Source organism: Juglans microcarpa x Juglans regia, chromosome 6D (genome assembly GCF_004785595.1).
Source record: "Juglans microcarpa x Juglans regia isolate MS1-56 chromosome 6D, Jm3101_v1.0, whole genome shotgun sequence".
NCBI classification, from domain to species: domain Eukaryota; kingdom Viridiplantae; phylum Streptophyta; class Magnoliopsida; order Fagales; family Juglandaceae; genus Juglans; species Juglans microcarpa x Juglans regia.
In genome coordinates, this window is record NC_054604.1 from 35,771,659 (window position 1) to 35,787,737 (window position 16,079).

The 16,079-nt window shown below is 39.7% G+C and overlaps 1 protein-coding gene across 2 annotated transcripts; it reads right to left on the reverse strand.

The window, feature by feature from the left end:
- Positions 1-4,280: 4,280 nt before the first annotated feature.
- LOC121235933 ((-)-germacrene D synthase-like) lies at positions 4,281-13,445 on the reverse strand. 2 transcript variants are annotated; one of them, XM_041132377.1, is made up of 7 exons: positions 13,252-13,445; positions 12,749-13,024; positions 5,679-6,052; positions 5,337-5,555; positions 5,116-5,251; positions 4,700-4,948; positions 4,281-4,589 (listed from the first exon to the last, which is right to left on the reverse strand). In XM_041132377.1, the coding sequence occupies exons 1-7, from the start codon at positions 13,402-13,404 to the stop codon at positions 4,296-4,298; spliced, it is 1,701 nt and encodes a 566-aa protein (XP_040988311.1). In that variant the 5' UTR covers positions 13,405-13,445; the 3' UTR covers positions 4,281-4,295. The 2 variants fall into 2 exon arrangements, with proteins under 2 accessions (XP_040988311.1, XP_040988310.1); XM_041132376.1 differs by lacking the exons at positions 12,749-13,024; positions 13,252-13,445 and adding an exon at positions 6,261-6,274 and having other exon boundaries at positions 5,679-6,048.
- Positions 13,446-16,079: the final 2,634 nt, after the last annotated feature.

Consider the following 16,079-nt stretch of genomic DNA (forward strand, 5'->3'; position numbering starts at 1 on the left):
AGACACGGAGGTGTCTACTTCATCACATTTATAGATGATTTTTCACGTTACGGTCATGTCTACTTAATCTCCCATAAGTCTGAAGCATTGGAATGCTTTAGGCAATATCTAAGAATGATTGAGAATCAGTTAGACAAGAGTTTAAAAGCTCTAAGAACTAATCGAGGACGAGAATATCTCTCAAAGCAATTTAAAAGGCTCTGTGATGAAAAAGGAATCAAAAGACAGTTGACGATACCAAATACGCCGCAGTAAAATGGTGTGGCGGAAATGAGAAATCGAACATTGCTTGAGATGGTTAGGTCAATGATGGCGCAAGCAAACCTACCAATTTTTTTTTGGGGGGATGCAGTTTTGACTGCTGCCTACATTCTTAACCGAGTGCCCTCCAAATCAGTAACTTCCACCCCAGATGAACTATGGACCGGCGAGAAACCCAATTTGAGTAACTTGCGGCCATGAGGTTCAACGGGTTTTGTTCACAATCTTTCTCATAAGTATGAGAAGTTAGGCCCTAGAGGGAAGAAGTGTATCTTTATAAGGTACTCAAAACACTCTAAAGGGTATGTATTAATAGGTGAACAATCTGATGGAAGTGTGACTGAGATTGAGTCACGAGATGTGGATTTCATTGAAGATGAGTTTCCAAGTAGAGGTGAGGTTGATAGGAGTTTAGAACTTCATGAGATTGTGGAATAAGAGGAAAGTGTTCCAATGAATTTAGTTGAGAATGAGGAAGAAATTCTTCAAGCTCCTACAAATTATTTGAATCCAAGTGGGAGCACATCACTTGTCAATCAATCACAACAACCTCAGCTGCGTAGAAGCACACGTGAAAGTATTCCCCGTCGTCGTTTTGAGATTGAAGGGGAAGCTTTTATGGTAGCTCCACATGATGATGACGAGCCTAGGACAATTTATGAGGCTCTCTCATCTTCTACTAAAGATGAGTGGATGAAAGCTCTTAATGATGAGATTGAATCTATAAAGACTAACCAGGTCTGGGATCTGGTTGATCTACCAATAGGGCGTAAGACTATTGGGAACAAATGGGTTCTTAAGGTCAAATGCAAGTCGGATGGATCAATAGATAAGTACAAAGCTCGCTAAGTGGCGAAAGGATATACCCAACAGGAAGGTGTAGACTATGAGGAGACTTTTTCACCAGTGGTGAGGTTTGCCTCAATTCGCCTGATTCTAGCTATAGTAGCAAACATGGATTTGGAACTCTACCAGATGGACGTTAAGACAACATTTCTCAATGGAGAACTAGATGAGGAGATCTATATGGATCAACCAACTAGTTTTGTGGTCAAAGGTCAAGAGCGCAAAGTGTGCAAGCTCAAACGATCTATATATGGCCTAAAGCAATCATCTAGACAATGGTACCTCAGATTCCATCGAGCCATTCTCTCGAATGGGTTTACGATGATCATAGAGAATCATTGTGTTTATGTTAAAAGGTCTAAGAAGAGTTTCATTATGTTGTCATTATATGCTGATGACATACTACTAGCTAGAAATAATAAAGGGTTGATAGTCGCCACAAAAGAGTGGTTATCCTTCAATTTTGAGATGAAGGATATGGGTGAGGCAGAATACATTCGGGGAGTTAAGATCTACAGAGATCGCTCAAAGAGACTTTTGTGTTTGTCTCAACAGACTTACATAAAGAAAGTCCTCGAGCGCTTCCTAATGAATGGATGTAAACCCATTGACACCCCTGTTGCAAGGAGCGAGAACTTGTCTAAAGTGATGTGTCCTAAGACTCAAAAAGTAAAGGAAAAGATGGCCCGTGTCCCTTATGCTAATGTTGTGGGTAGTCTGATGTACGCAATGATGTGTACTCGACCTGACATATGCTATGCAGTTGGCTTAGTGAGTAGATTCCAATCAAACCCCGGACTAGCTCACTGGAAAGCGGTCAAAAGGATTATGCGATATCTCAAGGGAATTGCGGACTATGTGCTGTGCTATCAGGGTTCAGATTTGCAGCTAAAAGGTTACAGTGATGCCGATTGGGGCAGCGACCTAGATGAGCTCAAATCAACCACTGGGTATGTCTTTCTGCTCAACCAAGGTGCCATTACATGGAACAGCAAGAAACAACCCTGTATAGCTTTATCCACCGTGGAGGCAGAATACATAGCTTGTTCTGTAGCAGTTCAAGAAGCTGTTTGGTTACGGAGGTTCCTCAAGCATTTAGACATTGGCACGGATACATCAGATCCAGTGACAATATTCTGCGATAGCATGGAAGCTCTCGCATATGCTAATGACTCAAAGTATCATGGAAGAACCAAATACATAGATATCAGATATCACTACATCATAGACATGATAGCGCAAAAGGAAGTGGTTCTGAAACATCTTTCTACGAGTCGCATGGTTGCTGATCCCTTAACGAAACTTATAGCAAGAGATGTCTTCGAGGCTCATGTTAGGAATCTAGGACTGCGTAGACTATAAATGTAATTTGTGTTTCAAATGACATAAAGATGTAACATTTCCTTTGGGATATTAATACAATATGATTCAGTTCTTGTCTTTATCGTATTGTTTTTAATACACACACAAGATATGTCAACAGGCTTAGATCGGCTCACTCACACGAGCGATCGCCTCTAGCGCTTAAGTAGCGAGTAGAGATGAGACATTGTGTCCCTAGGTACTTGTCCAAAGGGATAAGTTGGTTGATACAAAGTTATGTCGCCTTAGTGGGAGCTAAGATGAGATCCATTGATAGGACTATGCATGGGTTACCCCACCATCCATGTAGCCTGTAGTAAGCCAGATGCGAGTTCCTCTTTGACTCCTTGGAGACGTGCAAATTGAGGAATTCGGGTTAGACGCTTAAAGAGCGGCTAGACTGAGATCTGTACGGTGTTGACATAGACATATGCTCTTTGAGAAAGAGAAATCCACCGCAGCATGTGTTTCATACTATATGTGCTTATACGACCATATGAGTAAGTGAGTAAAATGTTTCCCTCTTTCTCACTGTGTGAGTCTCATTTCTTAAAAATATGTCCTTTACTTTTGACTATGTCACGAGATGGAGGTTGTGATGTTTGCTACTTTGGCATGCTGTCTATGGCCATGATAGATACGGTCTAAAGAGGCATTGTTGGGAAAGTAGTTCGACCAAAATTGAGTGATATAAGTGTAGAGGGAAGACTATTCGATATCGTATCTTCGATAGTGTTTGCTAACGTCATACAAATGACGCTACATCTCGGTAGCGGCTAAAGGTTGTGAACACATTGAAATATTTGGAGGTAGTCAAGCATTGTTCTGAGTTTTAAATTTAAGAGGGTTCGAAAATGCTTGATCTTGATGCGATCGAGTAAGTCTAGAACATGACCAGACACATTAGAAATGTTACTATGCTGGTCTTCTCTGGGAGAGACTTGGTGTATGTACTCCATCCTTTCTACAGATGTGCTTGGTGGTCGCACGGCCAATTTATTTGTATGAACAAGATTGAGAACATTAGAGAGATGTTGACCTGGAGTCATGCCCACTGTGTGCGAGTGGGAGATATTAGATGGAGGGGCGCCCACGTGGGGCTGACCCCCTCCTGCTTGTAACGCATGGCTTAAAGCCATGCGTTACTGCCGTTCCATGACACAATTGAAGGCTGGCCTTTAAGGCCAGCCGTGCATAGGAGGACTATATATATTCCTCCTCAATTGTGTTTTTGGCACCATCTGAAAAGTAGAAAAAGACTCTCTCTCTTTTTGTTCTCTCTTAATAAAATACTTAGGCTATGGATTTGTTAAGTGTTACTCTAGTTCCATACTACGAAGTACACTTTCGCCACTAAGAGGAAACGCTTGGAGTTTATCAATCTGGAAAAACTTGTGGAGCAATTCTTTAAGCTGAGTTTGAGGTATTTTTCCTCTGTGCATTCTAACAGTGACAAAACCAACCCTAAATATAGTGTGTGGTATTTGAGATAATAAGTAGTAAAGCCATAATAATATATTTGCAACTTGAATCGATCACTTTTATTCAACTTGAGTTTGAACAGCTACTAAAACTGTCATGTCATCAGAATATATATAAGAAGAAAGGGACCAAGAAATTTTTCGTATTTTCTATGGTCTCCCTGCCCCCGACCTTGTATATTTAGATCATGCATGTGTCGAGCAATCTGCTTATAAACTTATTAATCTTTTCTACAGCTAGGGCCGTTTTCTTTTTCTTTATTAACTCGTAAACGTAATCCTATCAACTATTCCTTGATGTGATCGACAGCTAGACACCGATGCAGAGGTCGTCCTGCATGCAGCTTATAAGGGCAAAGGATCCACCATTAAAGACGCTACAAAATCTTTGAGCACAATCCCAGCATGTGTGTAGCCATCTTCATCCTTGTACACGACATCAATGACACGTGCCAGGTTGAGAACTCGCATGAGAATTGGCATGGGGACTTCGGTTGGGTAGAGGCACTCTTTGTTTATATCCTTCCATGCATCTGTCACTTGTTTACTCAATTCATGGACTGCTTCTTCCTCTGTAACACCGTGCTGTGTCATGTAGCATTCAACAGCCGAAGCAACGTGCCCTCTCTTTTGCTCAAACTGCAAGCATTATTGTTGAAGAATCATCTATGTATGTTAGTATAATTAATTAATAGGACGATTTTATAAATTATTATTATAAAGAACAAAAAGAAGAGAAATAATTAAACCTTGTGTGACACGATGTCATCCATGAGTCGGCAAACCACTGCTGAAGCAGTGACCATTTTAGGGTCACTGAACAACCATTCGAATGAATCCTTTGTGACAATTTCTCCCATTCCGACTAAGGATGTGGTTGCTAACATTTCGTAGGCAGAGGTAACAAGAGCAAGGGGCATATATTCGTCCATTGTTGGTATGTATTTCTGGTGGAACCATTTGGCTTCATGGTGGTATGCTCTAACTTGATTCTTCATCTGAGACAACGTACATACGTAGATAGCTATTCACAATCAGAACAAATACTAATGTTTTTGAAACATATAATATAGTCAAACATAATATTTCCTGTTATATATATATATATGTTTTTTTTTTTTTTTTTTTGCTTAATTTCTCTGAATATAAAAACTATGATACTTACTGCTTCTATTGCATAGTGGACATGATACGATTTTTCTTCACCTAGGTTTTGCTCCATTTCAGTGTAAACGTCTAGGAGTGCCTGGTAACTCATTTTCATGTACTCTGGGAGTTTATCTACAACACTCATATCCCACCTGTAAAATCGATAGTTTCTCCAGTTAATCAGAAAAAAATAAAGAATAAATGCAAATATGATCAGTATGTGTCTTTAATCTCAACCTCTCGATTGCTTCAGTAAAAAGGTCAAGTTCTTCAATTGTACCATACACATCATAGATATCATCAATAACAGAGGTCATGGAGATCACTTTGGTTAGCATCCTCCTAGCAAAGCAATATTGGGGCTCAAAGTACACTCCCAGTATCCAAAAATAGCACTCAACCACCCTGTCTCTGATAAAGGGTAGCTTCCTTGGAAAGTCCAAGTCTTTCCACCACCTGTAAAACATAATTTAAAAAAATCATTGCATCAATTACCTACAATTATCATATCATCATGTACAAGCTGCTAGCTTACTCACAGTACTTGCAAGCACTCTGAGATCGAGCTTAATAACTGACCTGGCAATGTCAGAAAGTTCTTTCTGGTGCACTTTCTGCAATAGGTTGAAATCCAACTTTGCAAAATTAAGAACTTTATCATGTGAAGCGTCTTCTTGGTATACAGAAAAGTAATGCCTTGCCTCTAGCCTTTGTAGTCCTTTCCGGATAGGCTGTTTCAAGGCATGGGTTACTTGTGCTGCTAAAGGCCCGCTTAATTGGGCTGCTACAGACTCAAGATGTGTGGTAGTGAAGACAAGAGCCTCATCCAATATATCTTCACCTTTTACCCTGAGATGTGTGGCTTCATACAAGCTTAAAATTCCTTTCACATCATTGCGAAGCGATCCCTTAAAATTCCCTTTGCGGTCCTTGAACTTGTTGAACATATCTGCCTCACAATATTCCAATGACATCAAATGAGTCACCCCATGGAAGGAGATTAATATATTTGTTAAAATAGTACTGTTAGGCACTTTTTAATCCCATAACCATGAAACGGGTTGTCTTTTACTTTTAAAACCTTTTATTAGTTGATTATGTTTCCCTTGAAAAAGAATTCTACAAACCTATAGTAAGGAATTGAAGCAAGCATTTTTTTACCACACGAAACGTAATAGCTGTAACACCCTGGCCCTTTGGACTTTATTTTTTTTTCTTTTCTTTCTTCTTCCCTGTTTTTCACGCAGCCACGACGTCGTTTGAGGTGAGCTTCTCTTCCACATGCATTTTATCCTTTCGACAGTTTCACTTTAATTTTTGCACTCTCAAAAATTTCTTCATCCAAATCTCCATTATCTCTACGTCTAAGAGTTTGAACTTCCTTTCCCTTTTTGAGTTCTCTCCCAACAAACTCTTTCTATCCATATCATTCAATCTCTCGGTTTTCTCTTTCAGAGTCTCTCTTGTTCACTGCAAAATCCCATGCAGACACCGTAGCTTGGGGCCATCACCCAATGCTGCGGCATCGCCAACCATCCCCCCACGACCCAGCTTCTTCGTGTCCTCAAACGAAAACCACCCCACGGACGTGGACCACCCAGCCACTGCCTTGTACACACCACCACCTTGCCAGCTCCCACTTTCCCTCGGTTCCAGCCACCACTTCATGAAGGGAGCTCCACATTGCTGCCACCCTTCACCATGAAACCAAGCCACCATCGCACGCTAAGAGTCCTCTGTTTTCGCATGCCAAAATAGAGCAACCCACCACCAATTCCACCTTAAACCGCAACTCCGTGTTCTTGAAAGGATGGTAAGAATCACGAGGCCAACTTGCCTTTTTCTGCTGCTATATTCAATTTAAATAGTACATCTTTACAAGAGTCAAACATGGTAACGTACAGAACAATAATTAAATGCGGTAATGTACAAGATGGAAAGTATGACTAATTAGCATGATACACGTAAAAGAGAAAATCAAGAAATTAAGGAAAATTGTTCACGCGTTCACGTTGATTCTGGAGGAGATTGAGTTGCAGATTCTTGAGTTGCAGACTCTTTTTTGGAAGGTTCAGGAATACTTGGTCTAACACCCCCCCTCAAAGTGATGGGGAGTAAAATCAGGGAAGGCTCTGGGTTTGGAGTTGCCAGTCATCGATCTGGTTGTGATTCGGCGTTGGTCATTTGTTTGGTTGTTGGGGTTGTTGGGGTTGGTGGGTGGGTTTAAGGCAGAGGAAATCGGTGGTGTGGGGATTTCAGTAGCAAACGGAATGGCAGAGGAAATCGATGGTGTGGGGATTTGAGTTGCAGATTGAAGGTTCGGTAGAATGGGTGGACTGCTTTCTTGGAAAGGAACAACATTTGGGTTGTCGAAGATGGGAGATTGCCGAAATGGGACTGATTCGGTTTCAGGAGTGGTTGATGGTTGGTGAAGAGGAAGGAATTCGGTTGCAGATGTGGGAGAAGGCTGAGAAAAGGTAAAGAGGGAAAGTGATGAAGTAGAAGGAGATATACCTGGGGAATTTTTACTCGGCGAGGCAAGTGAAGAGAGGACTCCACGATTTGCAGGGAAATCTTGTTCATTGAAAATGACACTGCGGGACACATATACACGGCCAGTATGATAGTCAAGACATCGATAGCCTCGTTGTTGACTGGCACAGCCGATAAAAATGCATTCTTTACTCTGAAAAGATAATTTGTGAGGTTCATATGGTTTGAGGAAAGGAAAACATGCTGATCCAAAAATTTTTAGATGTGAATATTTGGGAACTTTTTGATGGAGCATGTGAAAAGGCGTTAAATTTTGTAGCACTTTGGTTGGAAGACGATTTATGAGATAGACAGATGTTAGAAAAGCATCGAGCCAATATGTATTCGGTAGGTGAGACCGGGCTAGAAGAGTTAACCCGGTTTCAACAATATGGCGATGTTTTCGCTCAGCGATCCCATTTTGTTGAGAGGTATGTGGGCACGTTAATCGGTAAAAAATGCCATGCTCTTGTAAAAAAGATTTGAAGGTAGTGGAGAGAAATTCTCCACCATTATCAGTTTGTAATTGTTGAATTTTACAAGAGAAGACATTTTCAACTAGAGCCTTAAATTGTTTAAAAATTGCAAAAACCTCATTTTTAAACTTAATGGGATATAACCAAGTGAAACGAGAAAAATCATCAATAAAAAGAACATAATATTTGAATCCACCAACCGAATACACAAGAGATGTCCATACATCGGAATGAATAAGTGCTAAAGGGCGATTGGTTTGACGAGTTGAGTCACTAAAGGGTAATTGTTTGGATTTCCCTAAAGGGCAGGATGAACAAAACTCTTCTTTATTGGATGTAGAAACATTTAAATATTTGGAATGAATCAATTTATTTAAAACAACTTGAGATGGGTGGCCTAGACGATCATGCCATGTGGCAAGAGTTGTGGACACGTCGAGTCTTGCCGCAAAAAAGGAAATTTTATTTGAACAAGATTTATTGTCTGCAATTGGATAGAGTTCGTTCTTAACTTGCCCTTGGAATAGAAGTCGCCCCGTGTTGTTCTCCTTCACAAAAAAATCATTTCCAGTTAATACAAAATAACAATCACTATCCAAGCAAAAACGGTTAATAGAAATCAAATTTGAGGATGCATTTGGACAATGAAGAACATTGGATAGAGTGAAATTTGAACGATTTGTGGTGAGAGATGTGGTACCCATATTTTTTTATCACAAAACCTGAGTCATTTCTAACTGTGATTGTTTCTTCTCCTTCATAGGGCTGCGAGTTAGTGAGATTTGCCGTATTACTGGTAATGTGAGCATTAGCCCCACTGTCTGCATACCACACCTGTTGAGCATAAGAGGTATTACCTTCAGTAGCTATAGCAGCTAGATCTGATGGTGGGTGGCGGCCTTGATAGGAAAAATCAAACCGATGATAACAGTCAAGTGCCGTGTGACCCCTTTTACCATAGATTTGACAAATGGGATGGTTGTCAAGGGATTGGGACGCATCAGTCTTATTGTTGGAAGAGGCCGAATGGATAAGGGGACGATTAGAGTGTGTTGGGGAACGGGATTGGGATGAAAAGCTAGGCCCTTTAGTTTTCTTTAGGAACGTATTTCTGGACTGGGTTGCCGCAAACGCAAAACTGGTCTCCGCAGGTGCTGAGGGGTTTGAGGCTTCCATCAACGTCTCAAAGCTCAAAAGTTCTGTCTGAAAATCATCCAAGGTGAACTCTTTGTCCCTCGTTGCAAAGGTGAAAGCAGTGACAAAGGGCATGAACTGTGGCTTGAGCTCACTCAAGAGGTATGTGATGAGGTCTTGTTCATCCACGGGTTTGCCGGCAGCGGACAATTGATCGGAGAAGAGCTTGGCCTCTTCAATGTAATAGAGGCAGGATCGGTTGCCCTCTGAAATGGTTTGAAGTTGCCTTTTGAGAAAGGCAATGCGAGAGCGTGAGGTAGAGGAAAAACGGGCTGGAAGAGCGTCCCATACTTGCTTGGAAGTCTCCAGATTAAGAACGGTGGAGACAAGTTTTCAATAATAGAGGCATAAAGCCAACTGAGCACACTGTTATCTTGTTTAGACCAGTGCGTGTACTCTAGATTTAGGGAGTTATCAGATAGAGTCTTGGCTGGAGCAGGGTTGGTGCCATCAACTAGGCCAACCATGCCGTGACTCTTTAAAAAGACCAAAAATTGGATTCTCCAGGTGAGATAATTGGAGCCATCCAATTTCTGAAATTGAGGTGTATTCGATAGGGAAGAGGCCATTGTGGTGTGGAAGTGTGGTCGTAGGATCTTACTTGTTGGGTGTGAGCCTTAGAGGGCTGATACCATGTAAGAACACAGAAACTGAATGGAAAGGATGGTAAGAATCACGAGGCCAACTTGCGTTTTTCTTCTGCTATATTCAATTTAAATAGTACATCTTTACAAGAGTCAAACATGGTAACGTATAGAACAATAATTGAATGCGGTAATGTACAAGATGGAAAGTATGACTAATTAGCATGATACATGTAAAAGAGAAAATCAAGGAATCATGGAAACTTGTTCACGTGTTCACGTTGATTCTGGAGGAGATTGAGTTGCAGATTCTTGAGTTGCAGATTCTTGAGTTGTAGACTCTCTTTTGGAAGGTTCAGGAATACTTGGTCTAACACTCCATGTGTCAAGCGAACCCACCGCAAGCTACCCAGCCACCACAAGCGTCTCACGGTGCAGCCCTTGCCACACTCAAGCAACCACCCAGTCACCGTGAGCCCTATCCCGAACCACCATACCCAACCTGGAGTCGTTGTGAGCCGCCATCACAGCACCTTCACCCCTCTCGACTACTCCCTATCGGCTTGGTCTTCATGCTCTCTCCCTCTCTTTGAACTCCATCGCCTGCCACGGAAGAGACTGCCATGATTGTATCTCACCAGCCCAGCCCCTGCACCTTCACGTGTTCCCTGCTTTCCCTCAGTGAGTGTTCTTTTCTTATTATGCTGTGACCTCTCTTTTTCTCTCACTGTGTTCTCTCTCTCTCTCTCGTCTTTCTCTCACACTCTCCCTCTCTTTGTGCCCTGTCGCCGCACCCAGCTGCGCCACTGTCGACATCCACCCATTGCCGCTCCAATCCGTTGTCATGAGTTTCCCTCACAGTGAGCTTGGTTCCATTGCACGATTCTATTTTGGGTCATTGTCTATCTACTATACTTATAGTATAATTTTGTGAAGACTGTGTTTTAATATAAGATCGTATAAAGAAAATGATTTAAATTATATTATGTTAATCCCTTGTCGTATAGCATTTGGAAAGCATGTTGAAGAAATTGTTTTCAGTATAATTATATTACTTTCAATAGTAAATAAAAATATTTTTTAATTTTATTAAATGAGTTTCCAACTTGTTACATTATTTGAATTTGATATAAGTATATTATTAAGTTGTAAATTAGAAGTATTTAATTTTTTTTTTTAAACACTAAGCCGATTATATGATACAAGTCCTTTTGATATTTTTTAAATTAGATATGATTCAGAATATTTTATGAATTACTATTGCTTAAGAAATTTATGAATTTCCTACTACATTATATGTTGGCAATATTAAATTATCGTGTTAATAATAGTTTATAGAGATATGAATTTTAAATATGATTAAGTTAATTTTCGAAATGAATCTAAGTTGTATTGCCATATTTGATAAAATTATTTTATAATAACTTAGGACTATTTTTTTAGGATAATATATTTATTAGATTTCTAATAACTAGATAGTTATCAAAACTATTTCTGCAGTATGAATTTAAGTAAACAGAGAGTTTTAGCAAGTCGTTTTAGAAGTTTAGTAACGCTTAGTGTTTTGTATAGGTGATGATTGACATTCATTCAACATGATTGTGGAAAGATTCAGAATAGTACTTAAGAAGTCCAGATAAGCGGGATTCGTATACTAGTTTTGCATAAAAGAACTTAAATGAAGTTGACTTTGAAAATAAGTATGTTTTTTAAAAGAAATCTGAAAACGACCTCAGATGTTTATTCTGCATTTCTATAAATTCTATATAAGAGAAAATATTTTCTGTCATGACTAGTGTATATATGAGCTAATTTTTGTGCATTTTGTTTCTGAATTATGTGGAATGAGCGAATATGAAAATCTAAAAGTTTTGCCATGAATAAATGAAGATGTTTTGGTCGCTATTTATTTCGAACATATGAAATGATCTGAAACTATTCAGTATTTTTGTTTTGATATGATGTGTCATCTGAAAACCTTGGCATGAAGTTTTGATTCTGTATCTGAATGTGATCTGATTCCGATGATGTTCCGTTCTGTTTCTGTTAAGGTCCAGCCACGGGTATAATGGTGGTTTATAACCCTACCACGAGGGTGAAAAATGGTATACAGCCCAGCCACGGGTATAATGATTATTTATAACCCTACCACGGGGGTGAAACATGGTATACGGCCTAGCCACGAGTATAATGGTAATTTATAACCCTACCACGTGGGTGAAACATGGTATACGGCCCAGCCACGGGTATAATGGTAGTTTATAACCCTACCACGAGGGTTAAACATGATATTTATCCCGATATGATGCTATGAGATTATATGAATATAATATTTCAGTTTGGATATGCCAAAAGATTTTCTTTTTGGAAACAAGTTTGTTTTTTTCTGAGAATTTCGCTCGGATATTTTATACCAAGGTTTGTTTCTGCATTCTGAAAGTAAATATGTTGTTTCTGCATTCTGAAAGTAAATGTTTTGTTTTGCATACCGAACTTTATAAATGCTCATGTTTACATGCTAGTATATGCTCTCTACTTACTGAGTTGTTGATAACTCATTCCTTATCTCCTCAATATTTTTCAGATATTTTGGTGGTTTAGCTGAGGATCAAGATTATGAGGCATTGGGTGAGATGATTTAAGTATAGTGGTTTAAGCATAAAAAGTTTTTTATGAGTATTGTTGATATTTATTAAGAAATTTTATTGCATTATGATGACTTAGCATTTTGGAAAATTGGTTATATAAAGGAAAGTAGATTGAATCAATTTTTCTATATGATATTGGGAATTTGGAATCAGTTTTTATATTGTTGAAATGTGAGTTTAAGTGTTAGGAAGTAACTTTCTGACCCATGCGGGACCGAGGCGTTACAATGGCCGTCTTGTCTAAGTAGTCGAAACAGCAGGGCAACAGTGTAGAGGTCATCATTATATTCATGGTCATCACTTTCATGAGTCTTCTGTAGTTGTTGTAGAATTGCTTGAATCTCATTACCAAAATGGTAAGACACACCTAAGCGCTGAATTGCATCAACCAAGTTCAGTTTTTGTGAAGGCTTCTCAACCGTAGCCATGAGCATCGTCCTCACATTTTCCTTCAATTCCTCAATTTGTTGCCTCATTTTCACATCAGTTTCCTGTACGAGCAAAAAGTATATATGCACTGTGACTCGTCCATGGAATAATATCATACTTTCAAGATTAAAATATTATCCCTTTGAAAAGTAAGGGCTTAATTATAAGCTAGCTAGCGTTAGTTACATGACCGAGAAATGCAGAAGTAGTGTTTGATTTGTGAGAGTTCAAACACATGATGATGTCGTAATGTAAATACGATACATATAAATCTTTATATAATAATTACTAGGAATTCATAAGCATATGAGAGGAAATGGTCACCCCAAATGCTGGGTTGAAAATTTGCTGAGCGACAGTTAATTTCTGGCATAACACGATTCTGAGCTGTTGGAGCAGCTACTGCTGAAATTTGAACAGACATTTTGGAAGTTAATTGCATGGCACCGTACGTAGTATTGGAGATGGTGTTGCTAAATGGCACTTAATGGAATAGAATAAACAGAGAGACAGAGTTTGAAAATATTTGTTTTCCTTGAAATTGAAATGTTTGATACAAACTGCTATTTATACACATAAGATGGAATCTTCTTTGTAACAGATTTTATCATTACAAATAGAAATAGTACATGTTATAACAGAAAGTTATTGTTGAATATTCTGGCTTGATACGTCTTCTGCCTTTTCTGATGTGCTGTCCTTTGAGATGTGATCTTGAGTGGTAGCGGTATTGCTGATACACCCCTGCGAGCCAAGCATGTCTGGAAAAACAGTGAGGCTCGATCTTAGTGTTGAAAATCTGGAGATAGATAAGGGCTTTGTAAAAATATCCGCAAGCTGATCCTTGCTTGAAAGAAATGAAACTTGAAGTGCTTTTGCTTGAATTCGATCCCGTAAAAAATGATAGTCAATATCAACATGTTTTGTACGAGAATGCATCACTGGATTCATGGACAGGTAAGTAGCCCCCAAATTATCATAGTAAAGAGTAAGTGGTTTTGTTAAAAAAATTTCCAATTCAGACAATAGAGATTGGAGCCACAACAACTCACAAGTGGCATGTGCAAGGGCCTTGTATTCAGCTTCTGTACTTGATCTGGCTATAGTAGACTGTTTCTTTGAGCTCCATGAGACCAAATTTTTTCCATAAAAAACACAATAACCACCAGTTGATTTCCTGTCATCGGGGCACCTTGCCCAGTCCACATCGGTGTATGTAGCCAGAAATGGAGTAAAAGATGATTGGAGAAATAAACCATAATGCAGTGTATGCTCTAAGTAGTGTAAAATCCTCTTAACACTCTGCCAATGAGATAAGCATAGGGCATGCATGAACTGACAAACATGGTTGACAGAGAAAGCAAGATCTGGTCTAGTGAAGAGTAAGTACTGTAAGCTACCCACTACACTGCGATATAATGTAGGATCTTCTACAGATGTGGAATCAAATGCAGAAAACTTAGTGGAAGGAGACATAGGGCTGCTAACTGGCTTACAGTCCAACATATTCACCTTCTTAAGTAAATCCAAAATATACTTCTTTTGAGAAATCATAAGTCCAGTAGCATCACCTCGACATTCAAGACCCAAGAAATAATGTAAATTGCCCAGATCCTTAAGAGGAAAATCAGTGCTTAACTCAGAAATAAGATGGGCTAAAACACTCGGACTGGAGCCAGTAAGCACGATATCGTCTACATAGACTAGAAAATACACAACCACTGATTGATGTCTATAAATGAATAAAGAGGTGTCTGATTTTGAAACTACAAATCCCAACTCAAGTAATCGAGAACTGAGCCTCGCATACCAGGCACGTGGAGCCTATTTAAGGCCATATAAAGCTCGGTTGAATTTGCAGACATATTGGAGAAATTGAGGGTGTATGAACCCAGGAGGATGAGTCATAAAAACATGCTCATCAAGAGTCCCATGCAAGAAAGCATTCTGAACATCTAACTGGTGAATCGGCCAACCAGAGGAGACTGCAATGGAGAGAACTAACCTGATGGATGTGGGCTTGATCACGGGACTAAACGTTTCATTGTAGTCCAGGCCTTCAAGTTGACTGTAGCCTTTAGCGACCAGTCTCGCTTTCCTCCGTTCGACAGAACAATTTGACAAATACTTGGTTTTAAAAATCCATCGATTAGAGGCAGGAGGAACCAGCGACCAAGTATTGGTGGACACGCGTCAAATTCCAGCTGCATTGCATGCCTCCATTAGGGAAATTTAGAGGCTTGTGTAACTGAGGTGGGTTCCTCTGGAATGACAATGGAAGTGGCATGGGTGCGTGGTAACGGCCATGAAACTATGCCGTCAGTTCTTTTTTTGGGACAGGTTTTGTTGGCTTTGGCTCTTGTTTTCATGGGATGACCAGAGCTGGGAGTGATTTCAGGAAGAGAAATCGCGATGGGAAGGGAGGAGTCTGGAAAGGAAAAGTGTAAGGGTGCCCTCGATGAGTCAATGGGTGGGCTTGATGGAAGAGACGGTTTGGGTGAGTCGAACGGAAGTTGGGTTTGTGGGCTAGGAGTTGGAGATGAAGGGATATTGGAGAAGGGTGATGAACTGGGCCGTGTGGGATGTTGATTATGAGAGGAGGAAGGCCCGTGATTTTGAGAAGGAAAAAGAAATGGCGGCTGAACATGAGATGAGTTGGACCGAGAAGCATATTTTGAAAATTTGTTTGATTTAGAAACCGAGAATGGAAAATTATTTTCATCAAATAATACATCTCTTGAAATGTACATTCTTGCCGTAGGAATATGGAAGCACATATAGCCATGATGAGAAGAACTATATCCAAGAAAAACACATGGAAGAGAGCTGAAGTTCATTTTGTGATTATTATAGGGCCTAAGATTAGGCCAACATTGACAACCAAAGGTTTTTAAAAACAGATAATCTGGTTTTTGATGGAATAGAACTTCAAATGGAGACTTGTTATTTAAAGTAGGAGTTGGAAGTCGGTTAATTAAGTACACAACAGTGACAAAAGCATCAGACCAGTAAGAGTGAGGTAAAGAGGAGTGAGCAAGTAATGCAAGACCCGTTTCCACAATATGTCTATGTTTTCTTTCTACCGACCCATTTTGAGAATGAGCATAGGGACAAGAG

Excerpts from the sequence above, each read along its gene's own strand:
- LOC121235933 (XM_041132377.1), bottom strand. The coding sequence starts at position 13,404 with ATGCAATTAACTTCCAAAATGTCTGTTCAAATTTCAGCAGTAGCTGCT. Across the intron at positions 6,053-12,748 it reads ACGGCCATTGTAACGCCTCG|GCAGATATGTTCAACAAGTT; the intron begins GTCCCGCATGGG and ends GAATATTGTGAG. Across the intron at positions 4,590-4,699 it reads ATGACATCGTGTCACACAAG|TTTGAGCAAAAGAGAGGGCA; the intron begins GTTTAATTATTT and ends TAATGCTTGCAG.